Source organism: Trichosporon asahii (assembly GCF_000293215.1).
Source record: "Trichosporon asahii var. asahii CBS 2479 unplaced genomic scaffold scaffold00005, whole genome shotgun sequence".
Lineage (NCBI taxonomy): Eukaryota > Fungi > Basidiomycota > Tremellomycetes > Trichosporonales > Trichosporonaceae > Trichosporon > Trichosporon asahii.
The window spans coordinates 40962-60677 of record NW_014040919.1 but is presented as its reverse complement, the minus strand read 5'-3'; the positions used below and the strand labels follow the sequence as shown (position 1 = coordinate 60677).

At 59.1% G+C, this 19716-nt stretch overlaps 4 protein-coding genes across 4 annotated transcripts; 1 reads left to right on the top strand and 3 right to left on the bottom strand.

Moving 5' to 3' along the window:
* Positions 1-2424: 2424 nt before the first annotated feature.
* On the top strand, positions 2425-3658 carry A1Q1_04524 (uncharacterized protein; the record flags this gene model as incomplete). Its single annotated transcript, XM_014327957.1, has 2 exons — positions 2425-2562; positions 2633-3658. The coding sequence occupies 2 exons, from the start codon at positions 2425-2427 to the stop codon at positions 3656-3658; spliced, it is 1164 nt and encodes a 387-aa protein (XP_014183432.1).
* A 681-nt stretch (positions 3659-4339) lies between these two features.
* Positions 4340-6253, bottom strand: A1Q1_04523 (uncharacterized protein; the record flags this gene model as incomplete). The annotated part of the gene is made up of 3 exons (XM_014327956.1): positions 4340-4386; positions 4457-5448; positions 5499-6253. 3 exons carry the CDS (start codon positions 6251-6253, stop codon positions 4340-4342), a joined length of 1794 nt encoding a protein of 597 aa, XP_014183431.1.
* Positions 6254-7789: 1536 nt separating this feature from the next.
* A1Q1_04522 (uncharacterized protein) lies at positions 7790-9568 on the bottom strand (the record flags this gene model as incomplete). Its single annotated transcript, XM_014327955.1, has 4 exons — positions 7790-8273; positions 8331-8568; positions 8616-8877; positions 8936-9568. The coding sequence occupies 4 exons, from the start codon at positions 9566-9568 to the stop codon at positions 7790-7792; spliced, it is 1617 nt and encodes a 538-aa protein (XP_014183430.1).
* A 2705-nt stretch (positions 9569-12273) lies between these two features.
* A1Q1_04521 (uncharacterized protein) lies at positions 12274-14760 on the bottom strand (the record flags this gene model as incomplete). Its single annotated transcript, XM_014327954.1, has 1 exon — positions 12274-14760. The coding sequence occupies one exon, from the start codon at positions 14758-14760 to the stop codon at positions 12274-12276; it is 2487 nt and encodes an 828-aa protein (XP_014183429.1).
* Positions 14761-19716: the final 4956 nt, after the last annotated feature.

The following is a 19716-nucleotide window of genomic DNA, read 5'->3' as shown; positions in this document are numbered from 1 at the left end:
CTAGCGCAGATGGCAGCAAGAGCAGCAACAGCAGTAGTGATACCGGCAGTGAAGGCAGCCACATGTCCCAGGACGAGGGTGACGACAGTGCCAATCCGGACCCCGACGATGACGGCAGCGCACCGTCACGCTCACCCACCGGTGCCAATGATGCTACCGGCGGACAAGACGGCTCTGACAGGATGCCTGGTGATCAGGACCACAAGCATGAGCATGATCGTAGCGATGGAGACGGGCCTGAAGCCAAGCGGCCTCGTTTACGAGGTGCTGGTCAAGAAGGCCAAGGCGTAGGGGTCGATGACCCTCGTTGCCAGCGCTGCGCAACGTACGGTCAGCTCTGTGTTCACTCAACCATCGGACATGACAAGCTTCTACCGGGTCCCTGTGCGGGATGCGTGAGCAATAAAGTGGACTGCTCGTTCGTGGACACCGTCCCAGCCCCCCCTGATGTCTCTGGCCTTGCAACAGGGCAGTCGCGCCAGCACATCTTCTTGGGTTTCAACGACCCTGTCACCCGCACCGTCTTTTTGGAGTTTCTCGAAGATATTGTAGATATGGGTGTCATCACTGCCGGTGTCAAAGCCGAGACTGTCGAGCTCTTCCAGCGTCTGTCGGATGAGGCGATCTCCAGAGTCCCTCGCCTTTACATCGACAACACAGGGCAGGTAGTCTTAGTTGAGTCATAAACCTCGCAAGTAACACCCATGCAAGTCTGTCACTTACGCATGGTGTCTGCATTCATGCCGTTCTCTTGTATCGGCACTGATCCTCAGGTAACCTCGAAAACCACGTATGCACCAATTGTCCTATATCTGCAAGGCATGATGGTGATCGCCACAAGCTCCCTCGGCGTCTGAGTTTCTGGCCCTCGCTAGTTCCATCTATCTTGTCCAGTCTTGTGCCTATCTGGACCTCATACACCTTTGTAGTACCCGCCGTCGAACGCTGAAGTCGTGCTTCTGTTGATCGTCTTGCTCACGTTGGATGTGGTGGTGAGCGTCGATCCTCCACATTCCGCGGGGCCCCACACCACCTTTGCATTCCTGAGCCCCTTGTCCTCATTAGCATCGACGTTCTCACACACACCTAAGTATCCTCGTCTCTTCTAACCCTGTTCTACATCCTTTCGGTGAATGAAGGCTCCTAGAGCAACGGCTAACCGCAACAGACGTCTTGAATTGCGAAAGGCGACCTGACTTACGCTTTGGACACGCCAAAGGATCCACGTGCGAATGTGGCGAGAATCACCGTTTATCGACTTTCAGTGTTCGCCCTCTATAGCGTCGAAGCCATCTCGCTCACTTCGAGGGCTCGAAGACTTGCCCACTCTGTCTGAAACGATCCTATTCTTCTACGTCGTCGACCTCTTCACTCAGTCGAGCGCTTTGCACAGCAACTGATACAATAGCAGTGTCAATCAATTTGGTGGCCAAGGGTGGGGGGACAAAGCCTTGTTAGCGTGTGGTGAGTACCCTCCTGGACCCCCAGTGTCTTCAAAGCGCCGCAGGCAAGCGGATGGTTTTGTGGGCTTTGGCAGGAGTCGGCTGCCACGGACCGAATGGACCTCGGGCGAGCGAACATGGGCCATGCGATCTTCCTGGCCGGACAGTGGCCGCCTCATCTTCACTTTCGAGCACGTGTTGCACAAGCCCTCGTCCTACAGCGCGCTATCTCATGGAGAATATCGTTGGCTAGCTGGCAGATACTCTGGGGAGCCCAGGCGAAGCAGCCTGTCAGTCCTAGAAGCTCGTCGTGTTTTGTTGATAACTTGATCACTTCTTTGGACTTGGCGGTCTCTCCAGAACAATCTGCCACCTGGTTACAGGATCACCAGTCGCAAGCATGGTCATCGTGTCCATGAGCGAGGTCGACTGCTCACGGCAGATGCTCTCCATGCTCATGATCACTCGTCCAGGAACAGGGTCGTCCAGGCAGCCGACCTCCTGCCACCCCAGCTGTGCCTGCCGCTTGCCTGCGGCGCCCAGAGGTTATGCTGATGCCTGGCTCCCACCGGTAACTCGTTGGGGGGGGCCAGGAGGGTGCTTCATGCTCGCAACAATGTGCTTTCAGCCATCCACTCTGAACCTCAATCGGTTGCAAGGCTATTGATCGGACCGGCAGAGTGCTTTCTCTATTGTGAGTTCGTCTGGTAAGTCGCGTTAGCTTTTAGTGACCCGATCGGACTGATTCAAGTTCGACAATGGCCTCCAGGTGTTCTTCTCGACTTTCCTACGTCTGTCAAGACTCTACACTGGCTTGAAGACCGTCAACGCCATTCGAATCGCTGAGCGCATCGTCATAACGCCCTCCTCCGTCCTCAGGCAACGCCCTGGCTCCCATGACGAGGTACTTAAACGTCTGTGCGGCCCGCCCAAGTCTGCTTCTTCCCATCATCGACTCGCCACTCACTTCTAGTTGGCTTCAATGAGCACCACCTCGAGTATCGTCCTCAAAAAACCCCACAACTCGCCTCGTCGCGACAGCCTCCGCAAGGCGATGGCCTCTCGACGTGCCCGCCAGATGGGTTTCGCTAAGGTCTTGACGTGGGATGGAAACTCGATGGTACGTATCTCGGAGTCGCAGACACTAACGATAGCCGGTCGTACTTAGTGGCGTTGGCCCCAGGTCGCAGCCTAGCAACAATGATCAGCTGCAGCGTTACCTCGACGTTTGTCTGGCGCTGGCTCAAGCCCAGGACCTCAACGTCGCGTGCGAGAACAAGAAGGACCTGACGTCGAAGCCGTCAAAGGGATACAAGGTTCTGTATGGCGTCAACCCCGCCCTCACCCAGCCCGCCCTCACTCTCCCCGCTGCAGCCGGTGCGACCGCCGACGCTGCCGCTGCAGAGACCACCCAGTCGGACGACGTTAACGCTGTCTCCTTCGTCACCGCCCCCGGCTCTCCGTCTCACGTGGCAAGCGATGACGAGCTTGAGGAATGCGAAGTTGCTCACCACGTTGCCACATTCCTCACCACCAACTCCCTTGCAACCACAACGACCTCTGCAGCCACGTCCGGACCTCCCCACCAGAACGGTGACGACCCCAACCTTGAAAACTCCGAACATGCGACCGGCGGGTCAATGGAGGACACTGCCCGCGAGAATGAACAACCTAAGGAAGAGGAGGATGAGCTAGATGACGATGCCTCTGAACTGACATCCGACGCCCCACCCAAGAAGAAGCCCCGTACGACGCACGATAACCTGGACGACTCCTTGGACACCCGCTGTAGCCGCTGTCAAGCCACCGGGCAGGCTTGCTTCCATGGAACCGTCGGCGCCCAAGGTATGGTCCCTACGGGATGTGCCGGATGCTCCTCCGTGAACGTCCTCTGTTCCTATGACAGCAACAGCTCCGGTGACAATCACGCTAGCAACGACAGCCACCCAGATGACGAGCAATCCACATCAAATGGCCCGACCAGCACCCTCAATCTGAGTGAACAGCGTGGGCGCGACTGGCTAGGTCTCATTGACGTCTCGGTCAAAACCGAGTTCCAAGCCTGGCTCACCCGCTTTGTCAACGCCGGACACTATGACGAGGGTTGGAAGGCGGCCGCCCTCATTCAGTACGATCTCATTGCGTCCGCGGGATGTGCAGAAGTGTACTTCGAGAGCAACGGCATCATGACGGTCAACGCCATTGCCTCCACCTGAGTAGCTTACATCATCGTCATTGTAGAGTGATCTTTGGAGAGTAAGCCTTCCTTTGTTCGCAGATCCGGTCTCACCAACGTTAGTAAGGGTTAAGTAGCTGTATGCATAGGAGTTTTCTGCACTCTGGGAGTGATTGCAAGGTTGTTGTGAACATTGGCAACTCCGAAACCAGTACAACTGCCACTTGTTAGTATTACGACCATTTGAAGCGCAAACACTTGCCTCACGCTACTTGGCACTGCATAGCATTTATCTTCTCTTCGATACAGCTTATAGCAACATATGAGCCCCCATTAGAGCCCAAAAGTCCTGAGATTGGGAGTTTGAAAGCGGTAAGATCGACTTAGGATAGTCTCACTGCAGTCCCCCTTGGGACCGGCTGTGTCGCCTCTCCTGAGCACGTCCTCATGCATGCCAAACGTTCAGGCACGCTTGACAAAAGCGTCGAAGGGTCTCAAGGCATCGTACAGAAAAAAAGACCGGTTCAAAAGCTGTGTCGGTTGCAGAGATAGCAAGGTTTTAGTGAAGGGATGTCGGGCGAGGTTGAGATATAGCTTGTGGCGCGCCACCCAGGTACTCGTGAGGGTGGTCCCGAACAGCCAAGTGCTGCAACCGGAGCCGCGTCCCTAACCTAGCACATACAGTTCGTCGATCCGAACACTGAATGGCAAATTTTATGCATTAAGAAGCTACGGGGAAGAGTTTAGGCGACATGGCGCCGGCGAGACCTACGAACCGGTTGCGGTTCGGGCGTAACTAGCGTTGCTGGCTCTGCGACAACTGGCGCCGGCGACGAACAGGTATCCTCGACAGTAATCACTGCAGAAGGGCTGTCTTCAGCAGGCTGCGAGGCAGCAGGGGTACCCGCACCTTCCTCGGACTCTACCGAGCTGAGTGCGGCCTCTGGGGAGGCTGGCGGCTCTGCGGTGTCTACAGACGAGGGGCCATGAGGCTGCTCTGCAGGTGCCTCAGAGAGCGCGATCCAGTCTCTACCGACGACCAGGGTTCTCGGCACCGGACCAATGCGGTCAGGGTCGTCTGTTTGCTGCACTCCCGCCCGGAGAGAGTTGCGAGTGCTGCGGGGACCACCGGATCGCCGCCTCGGAGGAGAAACAGAGGCAACTCGCTGCACGGAGGGCCGAGTCTTCCTCCTGGAGGACGCTCGGTGCTCTGCCACACCGTCCCCAGTGATGTCCTCGTCTGCCGCAATGTCCACAACGATCGGGGACGATCGACGGCCCTTCTTGCGTCCTCTGCCGTCCTTCTTGGGGGCTCTGGCCCTTCTCGCTTCTTCAGCTGCCAGCCGCCTGGCCTCCCTCTCCTCCTCCGCTGCCTTCAGTCGAGCCTGTCTCTCTTCTTCCTCCTTCTTTCGCCTCTCGCGCTGAACGGCGTCATCCTTGAAGTAGGGAGCTGCTATGATTGACTCCAGTCGACGGAGCGTTCCAAGGCATTCATCAGACCACGCGTATCCAAGAGGGAAGCCTGCATCCGTGGAGATGAATTGAGAACGAGGCTGCCCGTCCTCTACTCCGTCGTCACTGTCACCGGCGTCACCTACTCTGTGGTCGTGAGCTTCCCGCAAAGACTCGTCGCGATATCCGTTGCTGTACACCTTCTCGAGGAACCTTTGCAAAAGTGCTGCCGGAAAATACCGTGAGCAGCCGGTCTCATGCTCGGCGACAAGGAAGGGAATGCCGCGGACGTTGATCATGCAGACGGCAGCGCCAGACGCTTCCTCCAAGCCACTACGCCAGTTGACGGTCGAGAAATCAAGGGTGTTGCAATACCAACTGCGATGGGGTTAGAGTAGGTTAAGAAATTGGCGAAATGGTCGACTAACCTGAAGCCATACTGGCAGCATGACCCATGCGTCCCGTCAATCACGGCCTGGTCGATAACGCGGCGGGCCCCGGGTGACAGGTGGTCAAAGACCTCCTGCGGAGTGAAGGAGCTGTAGATGGATGGGACTACAGTGAGCCCGGCCTCATCGCACGCCTGATGTAAGAGATCGACGCGAGTGTGGCTGCCAAGGTAGCGACTGATAGGCGCAATCCAGAACTTCGAAGGCAGGACAGCGACCTGTGCGCTGTGAGCGGTGTGCCAGCACTGTTGACTCACAAATGTATTCTTTAGAGTCAGCAAGTCCGCTTTGTTGCGCTTCACGACGGGCTCTGGCCGTGCAGAAGAGGTATTACTTGCGGGCTGGTTCGCTGGAGGAGACGATCGCGACAAGGGTGAGGAGGTCTGAGGGCTGCCTGAGGCCGCCAGCAGTGCACTCTGTGACCTCTGGGCTCTCTGGCTAGCTTGGGCGGCTTGCTTCCGCGGTCCGGAGAGACCGCCGATGCCTCCGAAGCCATGTGCCCCGGTAAAGGTGGATAGATGGACACCACCGGTGGGTGCAGCGCCGAAGACGCCGGGATCGGGGTTAGCGGCGGCAACAGGGGCGGTCTCGGCAGCAGTAGCAGTAGTGGGAGGGAGGGCGGGGCTAGCCGACGTACGCGGTTGACGCTTGCGAGGACATGGAAGCTGGCAAGAAGGGTTCGAGGTCAGCCGGGCGGGCGTCACAGACGGCCTGGATCCAAGCTTCAACGGCATCCTGGTCTATTGGGAGTAACCTCGCTTCGCGGGAAACTCGATTGAACTGTCCGCGATTGTTCATCGCCGCGAGCTGAAGTTAGAAGAGTGGATGTACGGTTCGTACCAAAAACGCACGAGGGGGAGCATGAAACTGACGGAAGGAGGGACCCCGTCGGGAGCTTGAAGCGGGCTGTCGGCGGGGAGAGAGTCAGCGGAGGGATCTGTAGCCATCACGAGAACGGTAGAGCAAAATTGATGGAGTTGGACGAGATGAAAGAAGGAGAAACGAGTGAAATGACGATGTCAACTGTCGAACCGACATCATAAACGGAAGTATATTTGTGGCCGCTCAGCGCTACCATAAGGGTCTTCCTCGCACGTGGTCGTGGCACTACAGCCGATCTTGACACTATCCTCAGCTTCGAGTTACTGCAGCAAGGTGTTTTCGTGTATCATATCATCAAGGCATTCCGAGTTTACAGACTACATTTCTAATCGGGAGAATCCCTATTCCATTCTATCCTACAAGTCACCTCTCACTTGCGCTTGAACATGTTCCAGCTTCTGGCCAAGATACCGGGCGTAGACCCTGTTGACGCCGCTCCCACCTTCTTGCTGCCCACGGACCGCGAGTTCCGCCGGCTTCCGCCTTGCAGCGCACCCCCTGCGCTAGCGCTACGCCTGTGACTCGAGTTCTTTGTGCTATCTCGGGGGTTCCGTGGCCGACTTAGGCTCGTTGTGCGCTGCCTTCCGCGCTGCGAGGAGCGATGCAGCGAACGCAGCGACCGTGGGCGCTCCGTCGTCAGCTCGTAATGGTGGAAGGATGGCCGGAGACTGCCACCAGTGAAGTTAGGTGCGAGATAGGGGCTCATAAGCGGGGTCATGACGGGACTGTATGACGGGAAGGGGTGGAGGCTCGGGCTCGACGGGGCTCGCATTATTACTGGTGGCATAGCAAGTGGAGGTGGCGGCGGAAAGTGGACGCTGCGTGCGCTGTACCCGGTACTCATCGGTGCCAACGGCCTGGACGCCGCAGCATAATGCGGCGGCGGAGGAAAGTATGCCGTCGACGTAGCCGTATGGCCTGGGTAAACGCTGTGACGTCTGGGAAGGACGTTGTCCGAGTGGCGACGAGGAGCCAGCGTCGATGGATCCAGGATGAAGGAGCGGCGACGGGCCAGCAACGAGTCTTGGAACGGGTCGCGGAAGTCAGGCGGTGGCAGATCTGGATGATGCAGAGGTATGAAGTCATGTGGCGGCGACGGAGGTAACGAGTGAATCCGCGGTACCTCAGCCGACCCATGATCCACTGCTGGAGGCGGGGTATGAGGCATGGGAGTCATGAGCGTAGGTAGCTCCCCGTCGGGCGGTGGTGGGGTCTTGCCAATGGGCGTGGGCATGTCTCCGCCATAGACGCCTTCGAGCCACTGCATTACCAGACCTCGGCGCGCCTGCGCCTGCCATGCAATGCGGCGTAGTATGGACACCGCTCGGGCCATCTGTTCCGGCTCGGCCACACTTTTCGTCTCCCAAATCTTCACGAGAGTCTGGCTGTCAGCTGGCAAAGGAATTAACCAAGCTCACCTGTCCTCCCTCATCGGCTTCTGCCAAAGCCCACACACTCCACCGCAGTCCGAGCACCAGCAATCCGTAGGCGGATTGGGACACATCGCACCGGTATAGGTGCCGGTGTCCGTAGCCTGCGCGGTCATGTGCACGCCCATACAAATCCGCATAAGCTGCAAGGCCAGAACGCATACGCTGTGTTAGCCGTACGCACGCCTCCTCCGTACAGACATCACCCTGCCCGACCTCAGCGAAAAGGTATGGCAACTGACAGTCGCTCCACCGGTCTGGAGTCAGTTCGCGTAAGAACTTTCGTAGCTCACCAATCGCAGGTCCCGACAGGTCCGCTCCAGAGAGATAGTCTGCGAGAAGGAGGGCGTCGCCAAATATCTCGACCTCATCATTGCGCAGACCGAGCTGGTAAGCTTTCCGGCCCCGTTTCGTTTCCTTAGGAAGCTTGGCTTTCTCGGCACTGGAGTCAGCTCACCGGGACATAGGAAGTTGTCAGCTTGCGTGAAAACGAACTCACACTGCACAGGGCGGAGAGAGCAGCCGGAGGAGCTCGAACACGAGCTTGTGCGTTGTATCCGGCACCCGGCGGGCGTGACAGTCCTCAAGAGCGAAACGAAGCCGATGGGCGTGTGCGAGAATTTGCGGCTTCATCGTGAATCCGCTGCTGGACGGCAGAGACGGGCTACGATCGGGTGCTGGCTGCTTGTCAGTTTCATGAGGAAACGCTCTGTACAACTGAAGAGGGATGATGGTGGCTTGACTGGGTCAATATGGAGCTCCCACCCCTTGCTTGGCCTCTGACTCTGAGGGCACAACGACGAGTCACGGTGGCGCAACCCTACTTTCGAACCGGTTTCACAATTCAACAGTTCACCCTCTGCCATTCCCGCCTCAGTTTCGGCAGCAGGTCTGTGCGTGGTGTCCTCATTGCCCTTCTTTTCTGCCCTTCCATGATGACCGGAGAGTGTTGTGTGACTGGTGGGAGACACAGTGTCAAGCCACGAGACAGCGTCACCAACCACTGGCAATCTAACATGGACTCCATCGCAGACGCGGCTGCAAGCCTTGTCACGAAAGCCGCCGAGCTCATACCGGACCCATAGTCGACGAGATATTACTCACCCTACTCAGGTATGCGACATCGGCGGCAAAGTCGGCGTCGCGAGCCAGCACCTGTGTCCCCCGCACGTCGTCGGTCCGCTGGACGAAGCGGACTCCGTACGCTTCCAGGCCCTTGAGATCTCGTATCCGCTCGTCAGCGGGCTCTTGAACGTCGGGCTTGACATCTGGCTTTGTGTCGGGCTCGATATCCCTTGTATCCCGACCCTTGTCGTTGAGCGTCTGAAGATTCGGCTTGACGTCGGGCGTGTAGGCATAGACGGGCCGCGGTCGGTGGATTGTCGTCCGGGAGGAGTGCTGGTCGGTGGGCGGGCGCAAGGAAGAGCGGCTGTGCTTCGAGCGGATCGACGCAGGGCCAGCAGGCGGTGTCGACGGCGTAAGTGGACCGGGCGACGACGTTGGCGAGTGCTCCGTAACGAGCTTGGGAACGCCGTGTCTCCTCTCTAAGACGACGTCTATCCGCTCCGTCTTCGGCTCGTATTTCCTCCTTTCTCCTCCAGGAGCTGTCGGTTTCGGTTTCGGCGACGGTTCGCTGCGCTTGGCCTTGGTCGTCTTGACCACTCCGCCGACAGGCCGGGACGGAATGCGCGCATGAGGCGCATAGTGAGTATTTCGAGTTGCGAGAGTCGTTGACATGATGATATCGAGATGTGGTTCAGTTTCTCACACCTGCATGCCGGCGGAATGGACAACGAGATATACACTAATGTTGATTCGGAAGCTCGCGCGGTGCATCCGGAAGGGGGGGCGGGAGGAGGCGGGGCTGCTGTGCGGACGGAGTGCGTGTCGACTGCTAAGGTCTTGCTGCTGTGCAGCCTGGAGCCGGCGGCTGGAACCTCAGCTGCAGACCGGACAGTCACGGAGACGCAAGAGGAAGGGATGGAAGAATCCGGAGCTGGAAGCGACCTTTTGTCAAGGCAGAGTGTCGCGTGTTGATGACGCGGGTCGGTGAGTTGGAAGAAGCAGGATGTCCGGGGATCGAGGGAAGGCGCCATAGGCAAGGATGATCGGATCGGTGTGGGATCTCCGGCGGTGTGTCATGTGCGTGCCGACGGGGGAAGGAGTCACAATAGCAGTGCGACGCGACTACAACGCCTGGCAATACGCACTGGTCTGCGCGCCTGGTGTTAGCATGGGCAATTCAAACTCAAAGAATGGGAAATCAAACCCCAGCATCGAAGCGTTCTGCCAAGCGGAGGCGACTCACGAGGGCCGAGGCGCAGGCTACTGCTCTACCCATCTCCGCTGAGGTGCCCGCAAGGTGCCCGCAGACAGTGAGCGCTCGGGCCCAGCGGCGCGCATTAGTCCGCGATCTTATGTGCGTCAGTGGCGGCTGGGCTGCGGTCTAGACATGTCCTCGGCCCCTATAGTGGTGGAAGAGGGCACCAGAATCCGAGGTAAACCGGGCGTCGGCGGGCGGGATCCGTTGCATTGTTCGTGTGATCCGTGCGTCTGGACACAACAATCTTCAGCACTCCCAGCCCTTAAGAACGAGTGCAGAGCACCTGAACACACAGTTTGAACGCTTACCTGAGTGCTGACGGTCCAGCCTCAGCGACGTAGGTTTACGGCTCTGATGTCTCCTTGTGTGAGGCGCTGCAATCGATGGGGCTGCCGTCGTTGCTCCAAGATCTACAGCACTCCAGCCTGCTCGCACTTCGCGCCATTGGTAGTACCTCTCTCTCGCTAGGCAGGGCTGCGAGAGTCAAGTGCAGATAGTTGTGATGGAAGAGGTCTGTCTTCGACGATCGGCGGTCGTCGAGGAGAACATCGGTCCCCGGCCCGGTGCTCCGAACGCGCTATGCTTCTTCTCCTTCTGTCGATGTCCTTGGGCGTGATGTGTAATCTGATTGTCACCTTCGTGCTGATCCTGAACCCCTGGCTGCCGAGGGCAACGCACCGCGACTCTGTTCGTCCTGTCGTCCCAAGCACCGCCGGAGGGAATGCCTTCAATCACGAGGCCTCGACGCAGCTTGGCCCTCATGCAGCCGTAGTCCCCCACCTCTGGCGCAGCTCTGTCCCCAACAGCACTTGCTTGGCTCTGCCTCTCTGCCCTCCCTGGCTATCCCTCTCGGGCTCCGTGTCTCAGCAGCCAAGTCTGCCAGAGTTCACAGGTGACACAATGTTTCGTCCCGCTCGATCTTGCTCCGCTGTTCCGTCACCCCCCTCGCGCCCGTCGCATTGTCGCGTCGTCACAGACCTGCCATCAGTCCATCAACCATCAACAGTATCGCAGTATATCCGGCCGATCTACGCCTTGCCCATTATCAGATTATCAGTTGAGCAGAACCAATACCCAGTACCCCTTTGTCTTGTTACCCACATCCTCGCGCTCCTCCGCTCTGCGTACCAGTCTGCCTCCACAAACAACGGGCAAGGACCAGATCGTACCATTCCCAGAATGGGCTTATCGCACTTATCGCCTTATCGCACGTCGTCAGATGTCAGACGAGTTCGAGTCGAGATCGTGGGACTGCACGAGACCGCGTAGAACGGGGTGGAATGTGTGACGATGGGATGTCTTGCTGAGACTGGTATGGTCGGCTGAGACGGGGTCTGTCTCTCTCTCAACAGCTCACCAATCCTCCCAAACTCACATCCGTAGCTCAATGTCTCTTCCTCGGCCCCTGCCCCCGGGTTGCTACTCGAGCCGGATGCGTAGGTTTCGATCTGCAGTCAGTGTTCTCCTACTCCTTCGCTCGACCTGTCGTCAGTCCCTCTTCCACCCGTCCCTCCGCTTCACCCTGCCTCCCATCGGCACATTAGAAAATGGGATTCATGCAAAATGCCATATTGCGCGTAGCGCATGAGCTGGAAAGGATAAAACTGGGATCATTGTCTGTTTGTCATGTCTTGGAAAAAGAAGTGGGGGTAGGGGGGTATCAAGCGTCGTACTGCGAGCGCGGCGCTGAACTCTGCATGAACGAGCGGGACGGGGACAGGGGCATCGAGCTTGTTTTGTCAAGCTTGTGGCAGAGTGTCTGCGGCAGGAAGGAGCGAGCTGAATGCCCGCTCCGCAACTGCTCACCGGGCTTGGCTCGCCGGACTCGCCTTGCGGCTCGTCCTTGGGCTCAAACCCTTACTCGTCACGCTTGTACGCGCGGGGCATCACGTGGACTGCCTCGCGCTTCTTCTCGACGCCCGCGTCGCCCGCCTGCTGCTGCATGCGAGAGCGGCGGCGGCTGCGCTTCGCAGGACACTTTGGGAGTTCTTTTACCGAGGCGTAACTGGGGTGTAAGTCTGTGCTCCCCACTGTGGCGGCGAGGGCATGGGGGACCCTTGTCCCGTGAATGATCCTGGGGAGCCTGGTGTTCCTGGTGTTGGGTAGGAGGGTTGCTCATCTACAAAGTCGCGGTATGGTGACTGGGCGCCCCCGCGCGAGTAATCGCCCATGCTGTACGCATCATAGCCGTCACCGTGGCCAGAGGGCGAGCCCGGAGTGGGGTGGTACAGGTCCGCGGTTGCCATGGTGCTGACCGACGCGCCTGCAGAAGAGAAGGGACGGCCCCGCGGCGGCGCCATCGGGTATCCCTCCTGCTCGCTGTAGGCTGCGCCGGCGTCCCACGCGCCCCCGTCCGCCGAAGGTCCGGCGTACCACCCCTTCTCGCTCGCTGCCCTCCTCTTGTCTTCCTGGCAGCGCCGACGACAAACAGGATCGCCGCGAGAAGAGCAAGGACACCGCATCCGACACCGACTCCGATTCCAATCTTGGTTCCCATCGTCATTTGACCGCTTGAAGCCTTCGCGTTCCCGTCTGCCGCAGCACTCTTGATGGCAGAATCCGTCGCGTCCTCAATCTCCGCTGTAGTAGCAGGCCCCGCTTGCGTCTCCTGAGAGAGACCCGTGGAACTAGCTCCTGACGACGCAGACGTGGAGGGGGAGGGAGGTGGGGGAACATAAACATACTTAGCCTTGATGATGTCGGCACCCTTCTCGGCGATTCCGTAAGTGGAAGCCATCAGGTGCGCCGAAACGTGGATCGGCATGATCGAAGCGTCGATAACGCGAACGTTGCTGATGCCGTGGACCTTGAGGTTGGTGTCAACGACACCGCCCTGGTCCTCGGGAAGCATGGAGCAAGAGCCGAGAGGGTGGTACTCGGTCTTGCCGTTGTACGCGAACCAGCCCTGGTCATCGGTGGGGCCCTTGCTGCCGTCACGGCCAACCTCGGCGGTGATAATCTTCTTCCAGGTGGGGGTGGCAACGAGCTTGCGGACCCACTCCTGGGCGCGAGCACCCATCTCGGCGTCCTTGTCGATACCAAAGTAGTTGGGGTTGATCGAGGGCGAGTCCCAGGCAGAGTCCGAGGTGATGAACAGAGTGCCGCGGGAGAAGGGGTGCTGGAGGGCGACCTGGATACCGATGTTGTTGGCAGTCTGGCCCCAGAGGTGAAGAATGATCTCAAACTGGCCGACAGTCGACGAGAGCCACTGCTTCTGGAGCTCGAGCTGGGCGCGGATACCGTTCTTGACGCTGGCGGGAAGGCCGATGTCACCGTCAAGAGTGGTAAGCATGGCATCAACGTCAACGTTGGACGCGGCGGCAGAGCCAGTGCCGTAAAGGTCAGCACCGGAAATGTAGCCGACAGCCTCGTTGACATATGTCCAGAGACCCTGGGCGCTGTTCTTCCACTTCTGCGCCTCCTCGTCCTGGAGGCCCTTGTTGTTGGCGAGCTCGTACCAGGTGTCGATCGGCTGGGTGTTGAAGTACATCGTGTTCGAAACGTGGTCCTGGAGGTTGTAGCCGACGGGCAGGTCCTTGACGACGGGGACACCGGCGCCCTGGAGGACGTTGGCGGGACCGACACCGGAGAGCTGGAGAATCTGGGCCGAACCCACAGTGCCACCAGACAGGATCACCTCCTTCTTGGCCTGGGCGGAGAAGACCTCCTGGCCGGGGCCGGCCGAGAAGGTGACACCGGAAGCGATGGGGTTGCCCTGCGCGTCGTTGGTGCCGTTGAAGACGATCTTGGTGACCTGCTGGCCAGTGAGGACGACGAGGTTGCCGCGGTCCTCGTGAGGGTCGAGGTAGCCGACCTTGGAGTCGCAACGAGACTGGGTGTCACGGTTCAGGGTCGAGGGAGTAAGCATGACACCGCGGGTGGAACCGCCGGCAAGGTCCTTGGCGTCGAAACCGAGCTCGGTCCAGGAGGGGATCCAGTTGGAGGTGACGGGGTAGATGTACTGGGAGTAACCGACCGAGATGGGGCCGCCAGAACCGTGGGCGCCGGCGTCGTACTTGAGGCTCATCTGGTTGACCATGTCCGTGGGAGGCTCCATGAAGTTCTCAGCCTTCATGATGTACTTGTTGACCTCGTTCCAGTCCCAGGTCTCGTTGGTCCCGGGGTTGAGCGAGGCCCAGGCGTCGTACTCATCCTTGTCGCCACGGCACCAGAAGAGACCGTTGACGGCGCCGGAGCCACCGAGGATCTTTCCACGAGGCCAGCTCTTCTGCTGGTTGCCCGACTTGGGCTGCTGGACCGTCTTGTACTTCCAGTCGTACTCGGTTCCGGTGAGCGAGTTGATGTACGACTTGCCGGGCATGTCGACACGGTCCTGGATGTTCTGCGACTCGTCACCGGTGCCACCGGCCTCAAGAACGAGGACGGTAACGTTGTTCCACTCGGTGAGACGGCTTGCGACGGTGAGACCAGCGAGACCACCGCCGACGACGATAAAGTCGAAGGCCTTGTCGGCGGCAGCCATGGCGTCCTGGGTCGTGGCGCGCGACACGAGCTGCTGGAACTCGGGCTCGTAGGCGGCCATGGCCTGGGCAGCGGGCGCGAGAAGCGCCGTGGCAGCAGCAGCGCTCAGGGCGAAAGCGCGCATGGTGAGTGATGGGCGTGTGGTTCGAGAAAACGTCGAAACTGTAAAATATATCGAAAGGAGAGAGAAATCTGTTCAGCACGCTGCGGCGCGCGTGTCAGCACACAAGAGGGAGGGAGAATGCGGACCACCCCGCAGTCACAAAGTTTCGTGCGGTGGTGGTGGTCCGTAGTTGCAAAACCAAGGGGTTGGCAGTGCCTTTGCCTTCCGATTACGCGAGCCAACACGCAGTCAAGAGACAGAAATAGACGTACAAGGATGCACTGACACGTATCGGTGCGCGGTGCGTTCCGGGGCAAGTGCTGTGCACGGGGGTGCGATGCGCGGTGTGTCGGGGGTGACTAGTCGGGGACGTGTAGCGCTGGGACCGTTCGGAAGTCGCGGCGCACGAGACTGGTTTGCCGGTTGGAAAGCACGGAGCGCGCGCGCGTGCGGGGGGTGTCGCGATTATATCAAAAGTTACCGGAGCACGAAACGAATGTGTCTAGACTCTCGCTGAGTCGTCGGTGGTCAGCTGGACAGCCAGCCTGAGAGGGGGAAGAAGACGTCGGCGGGGGAAGAGGGGGAGGGAGGGTAGGAGGAGGATGAGAGGAGGAAGAGAATAGAGATATGTGGTCGAAGTGAGATGGGTGAGGAGGGTGAGGAGGGTAGGAGCGGAGGGATTGGACGGCGAGGGACAGCAAGGGACAGCAAGCAGAGCGAGGGGGCAAGGATGTGCGTGGGCGGGGGTGGATCGCTGGCCGGGGACTTGCAAGGGAGGCCCAGGACAAGGAGCAGGAGCGCGCCAGGACGGTGCCAGGACGTGCCAGGGGGCAATAGTTCAGGGTCGACGGCCGTGCCTATGAGTGCCTCAGCCCGGTTGGTGCGTGAGCGCTGCAGGCGTACGCTCTCGGTTCAGTGGGACACGCGCGCGTATGCTGGCGGTCTGGCGTCGCTGGCTGCATGCTCTGCCCAGCGATGCCAGCTTTCCAGGTCGGTTTCGGTGTGACAGGGGCACACCTCCATTGAACCATTGAAACGGGGAAAGACCACGCTCTAATCACCACCTGGACCTCGGCACGCACGCTTAATCCCAAGGCCTGCGACAACCCATCAACAACGCCAGGCGACCGAGACCAGAGGCGCGCCTGTACGTGCAAAGGCGCATCACGAACCCGACCGAATCCTGACCTTGACCTCATCTGCATACCGCGCCCGAGCTGAGCGACTCACACAGCGTCCGAGCTCCATGCCCTGCCATGGGAGCACCATGCTCCTTTGCACCCTCCACTGACAACAGGAGCATGTGACCAACTCACCTTCAAGGACGGATCGATCGTCCGTGGGCGTGCGCTGTGGGTCTTGGGCGGTGAAGCTACGCAGGCGCCGAGATGCGGCGGGCGGCGATCTCAGATGCAGTCAGATAGAAATCGAGTGCCAAGACAAGAACACAAGAAACTTAGAGACTTCGCTAGGTCGGGCGCGGAGGTCGGCTGCCGAGGCGCCAGACAGGATCCTAATGAAGGGTTCGAAACGACGGAACGAGTCCACTGCTGGAGCCTAGGTTTCCGATGCTCAACTGTAAATTTCGAAGGGTCCTTTTCAGGCGAGCTCAGGCAAACTGGGCAGGTTTGACAGACGAGGATCGAGCGCAAGGTAGTGCTGATTGATAGGCCGGCCGGGGTCGACAGGTTCGACAGGTGCTGATACTCAGAATGGGCTTGCGTGCCGTGCTGTGGCGGCGGCGTCGAGGTCGTGTAGTCCTGGCGATATCCTTGATGTATTCAGTGCAAAGGAGACAGATGTCGCGTCGCACCGGTATCGGCGGTACCGTGTTCGTGTTGTTTTGACTTGTTGTGTCCTGTCGTCTGTGTCGTCACTCAAGCGCTCAATATGTCGTCAAGGTGATGGAAATGTTTGCGATGAGATCTCTTGCGCCGGGCAGCTGACTATATCGCCTGTCGCCTCCTTCAACAGTGTTCACATGGCACGGCACGGCACGGTGCATGCGTCGTGTGAGATCTGCGTGCGCCGCCGAATGCAAGCACCGCCGACTTCGTCGCCGCCGCCTGGAGGCTCTGACGACTGTCCATGCCCAATCGTCATGACTTGGCTGACGAGCGTGGGGTGTTAGATCGCTCCTCTGTGCCAGCTCCCACGCAGCCATCAGCGAGCAGCACTGCCGAGCCATTCTTAGCACTGGAAACGTTCCGCTCCAGCTCTCCTGTCCGGGCTGATGCTATACAGAGTCGGCGGCGCGGCGAAGGGCGGAGCGGCGAGCATGTCAGTATTCATGGGCGGCAGGATATTATTAAAGCGTTCAGCGGGGTTCTGCGCTCAACTCCACCAAGGACGTCAGGACTCGTCAGGACACACCCAGGATGCTGAGTGAGAGGCGGTGCACAAGCACCCAGGGCAGGAGGAGGGCAATCCAGGGACGCAACGCGTTCCCCCAGGGCCAACGTAAGGCACTCGGGTTCCCCTGAGTAGTGTTTGCTCCCGTCCGGCATGGTGGGCCGGGTCTTCCGCCTCTGTGCACCGAACGGAGCCTGACACATGGACCCACCCCAGCGACTGGCAGACGACTTACCAAGGACCTGGGTTACGCTGGATACTAATGCGGACGTGCCGTCCCATGACCAAAGCCAAGCAGGCCAAGGACCTTGACGTCTGCTCGTGCATCGCATAATTAGTGGTCTTGTGTGCACTGCATTGTCAGACGCTCGCTTGCACATTGTTTGCTCTGGATATCCGTGCCAGTCCAAGAATATGGGCATACCTATCCCGTGCCGTGTCCGAGACAGCCTAAATGGCCCGTCGTGCCGCCATGCCGTGGCCCGCCCAACCCGATGCCGCTGTAGCGCGTTTGATTTCTTGGAGTCTGCACGCTAGTTCCTCTGCAAAAGTCCTGCCTAAACTTGACGTCAGCTTCATGGAGTGCGGTGACTAAATGGACAAATTGTCCGCCCCCGCATTCTAGCGTTGGCGTTCATGAGCACTCCTGGAGCTACTGGCAGTTTTGGTTCTGCCTGACCAGGCCTCCGAAGCACTAGCTCGGCCAGGACATGATTGAGGATGTTGAGCTCCTGACACTCCTGAAGAGCTTCCATTCGCCCTCCATTGAGAGCGGATTATCCACCCCTTGCCGCCTCGGGCGGCCCCGACCCCGAGGCCCCGCTGTTTGATGACTGTTGTGCGAGGCGAGCACGCCTCAATCGAAGCCTTGCCGCTTAGGAGTGTTATGTGAGCTGGGCGCCAGCTCAGTGCAGCCACCTCGCACGCAAACAAGGGGCCATTCCAGACTTGTGGGCGCGACACGCATTCTTGGCATCCGAGGCGATGGGCTCAAGCTTCGGTATGCTGCAGAGTAGTCACTCGAGCATCTCGAGCGGTGACTTCTGGCATGTGGTGCATGTGATAAGGGCGGATTCCAGCAAAGGCCGCAATGCATTGCGCTGATGAGGATCGTATCGTGACGCAAGCCTTCTTGAATGGGCTAAGCATATCGCAGAGCCGCTCATCGCAATTAGGGACATGGAAGGGCGATGCTCTACCGTGCGTCTGAGCGTTAATGGACGCCTCGCAGATGGCCGACAGGCTCGTGCTCAGTGGCAATCATAGGAGCTGAGCGCTTGTGCTCGTGCACTAGAGCCATGGAAGTCGCCGAAGGCCGCGCCGTCGGTTCAGTCGGCTACAGCAATCTATTTGCGGACAGCTACTTGCAGAGCCCTTTTCGCGTGTTCACAGATGCCGTGCTATTTCGATCAGGACAATAGTTGATGGTGAGAATCTTGACTGTAGCCACCGGCGCCCGCCATCCTGCTGCTGATGCACTGGGAGAGCTTCAGGAGTGCAGTCTGCCCCGCGCTCCCCCCTTCTCTTCCGCAAACGGCTCCGACGCCGCTGACGGGGGATCGTTACAGTGCTGCAGGCTTGTCAGATCTAGGCAGAGCTTTCCAGCGCACTCTTACCTTGAGAGCGAGGAGTCCAGGTGTTGGGCTCAGTTTGGGCTCACTTGTACGTGCCTGACGAGCTTCGGACGTCGTCGCTGGAACTTGAATCTAATTTCTGGTCAGCAGGTCCGAGATTGGAACTCATCACCAGGCAGATTGGCACGAAAGTTTATTGGGGCCTGCTCCAACGGCGACGTCGATCGGTCGTCGCGTGGACGCGCAGCTCACAAGCAGGTACACTCATCGGTCATTGCAGGGCTGGGAACCAAGACACACCTTGGTCTTCGCATACCCCGGAGCCGTTGCGAGGGATGCTCCAACTCCCTCCACCATCGCTCGTGGGGTTGCCAAGCACGAGCTCTTTGCATTCTTGCAAAGAACTCGTGGGTCAAGGCCCCCGAGTCTGGGTCCGTAACTGAGGAACGGCGGCCTCGATAACGCGGTAACGTGGACTGGGTGCCCTTCCCTTGGCCTACATCATGTATGCTGGGCAACCGTCCACGTCAGGTGCGTGCGCTAACAGGCCGCGGAGCTTGCGGAGACCTGGCGGCTCGCTGGACGCAGGTTGTGTTTGGCTGCAGGTGAGTGGCGACTACGACTGAGGTCATAGCATGTGCCTTCGCAACTGCGCTCCAGGTCTTGCAGACTGACGTCCTTTGCAAGGCCCCCACTCTGCCGCACTCACCAGAGGTGCCCTCGGACCTAGACACAGGGAGAGCCGTGCCAGACGGCCTCGATCAATGACCTGAACGTTAGCAGGTTAATCTGCTCCAGCCGATACCGGGCAGGCGGCGGGGAGATAAACATCGCTTAAGCGCCCGATGCGACTCTTGTCGTTGTTGAACATGCGTCTCGGATGTCTAACGACTGTCGACTGCTTCTTGCTTTGGTCTCTACCAAGCTGAAATAAGGCGCCGTGGACTTGGCCCGCGGACCCCCGCCTTACAGCTTTCGACTGCTAAATCCGAGCATTCCTCACCCAAACAACATGGAACTGACAATCAGCTGCGGTGGGGGATAGCCTAAC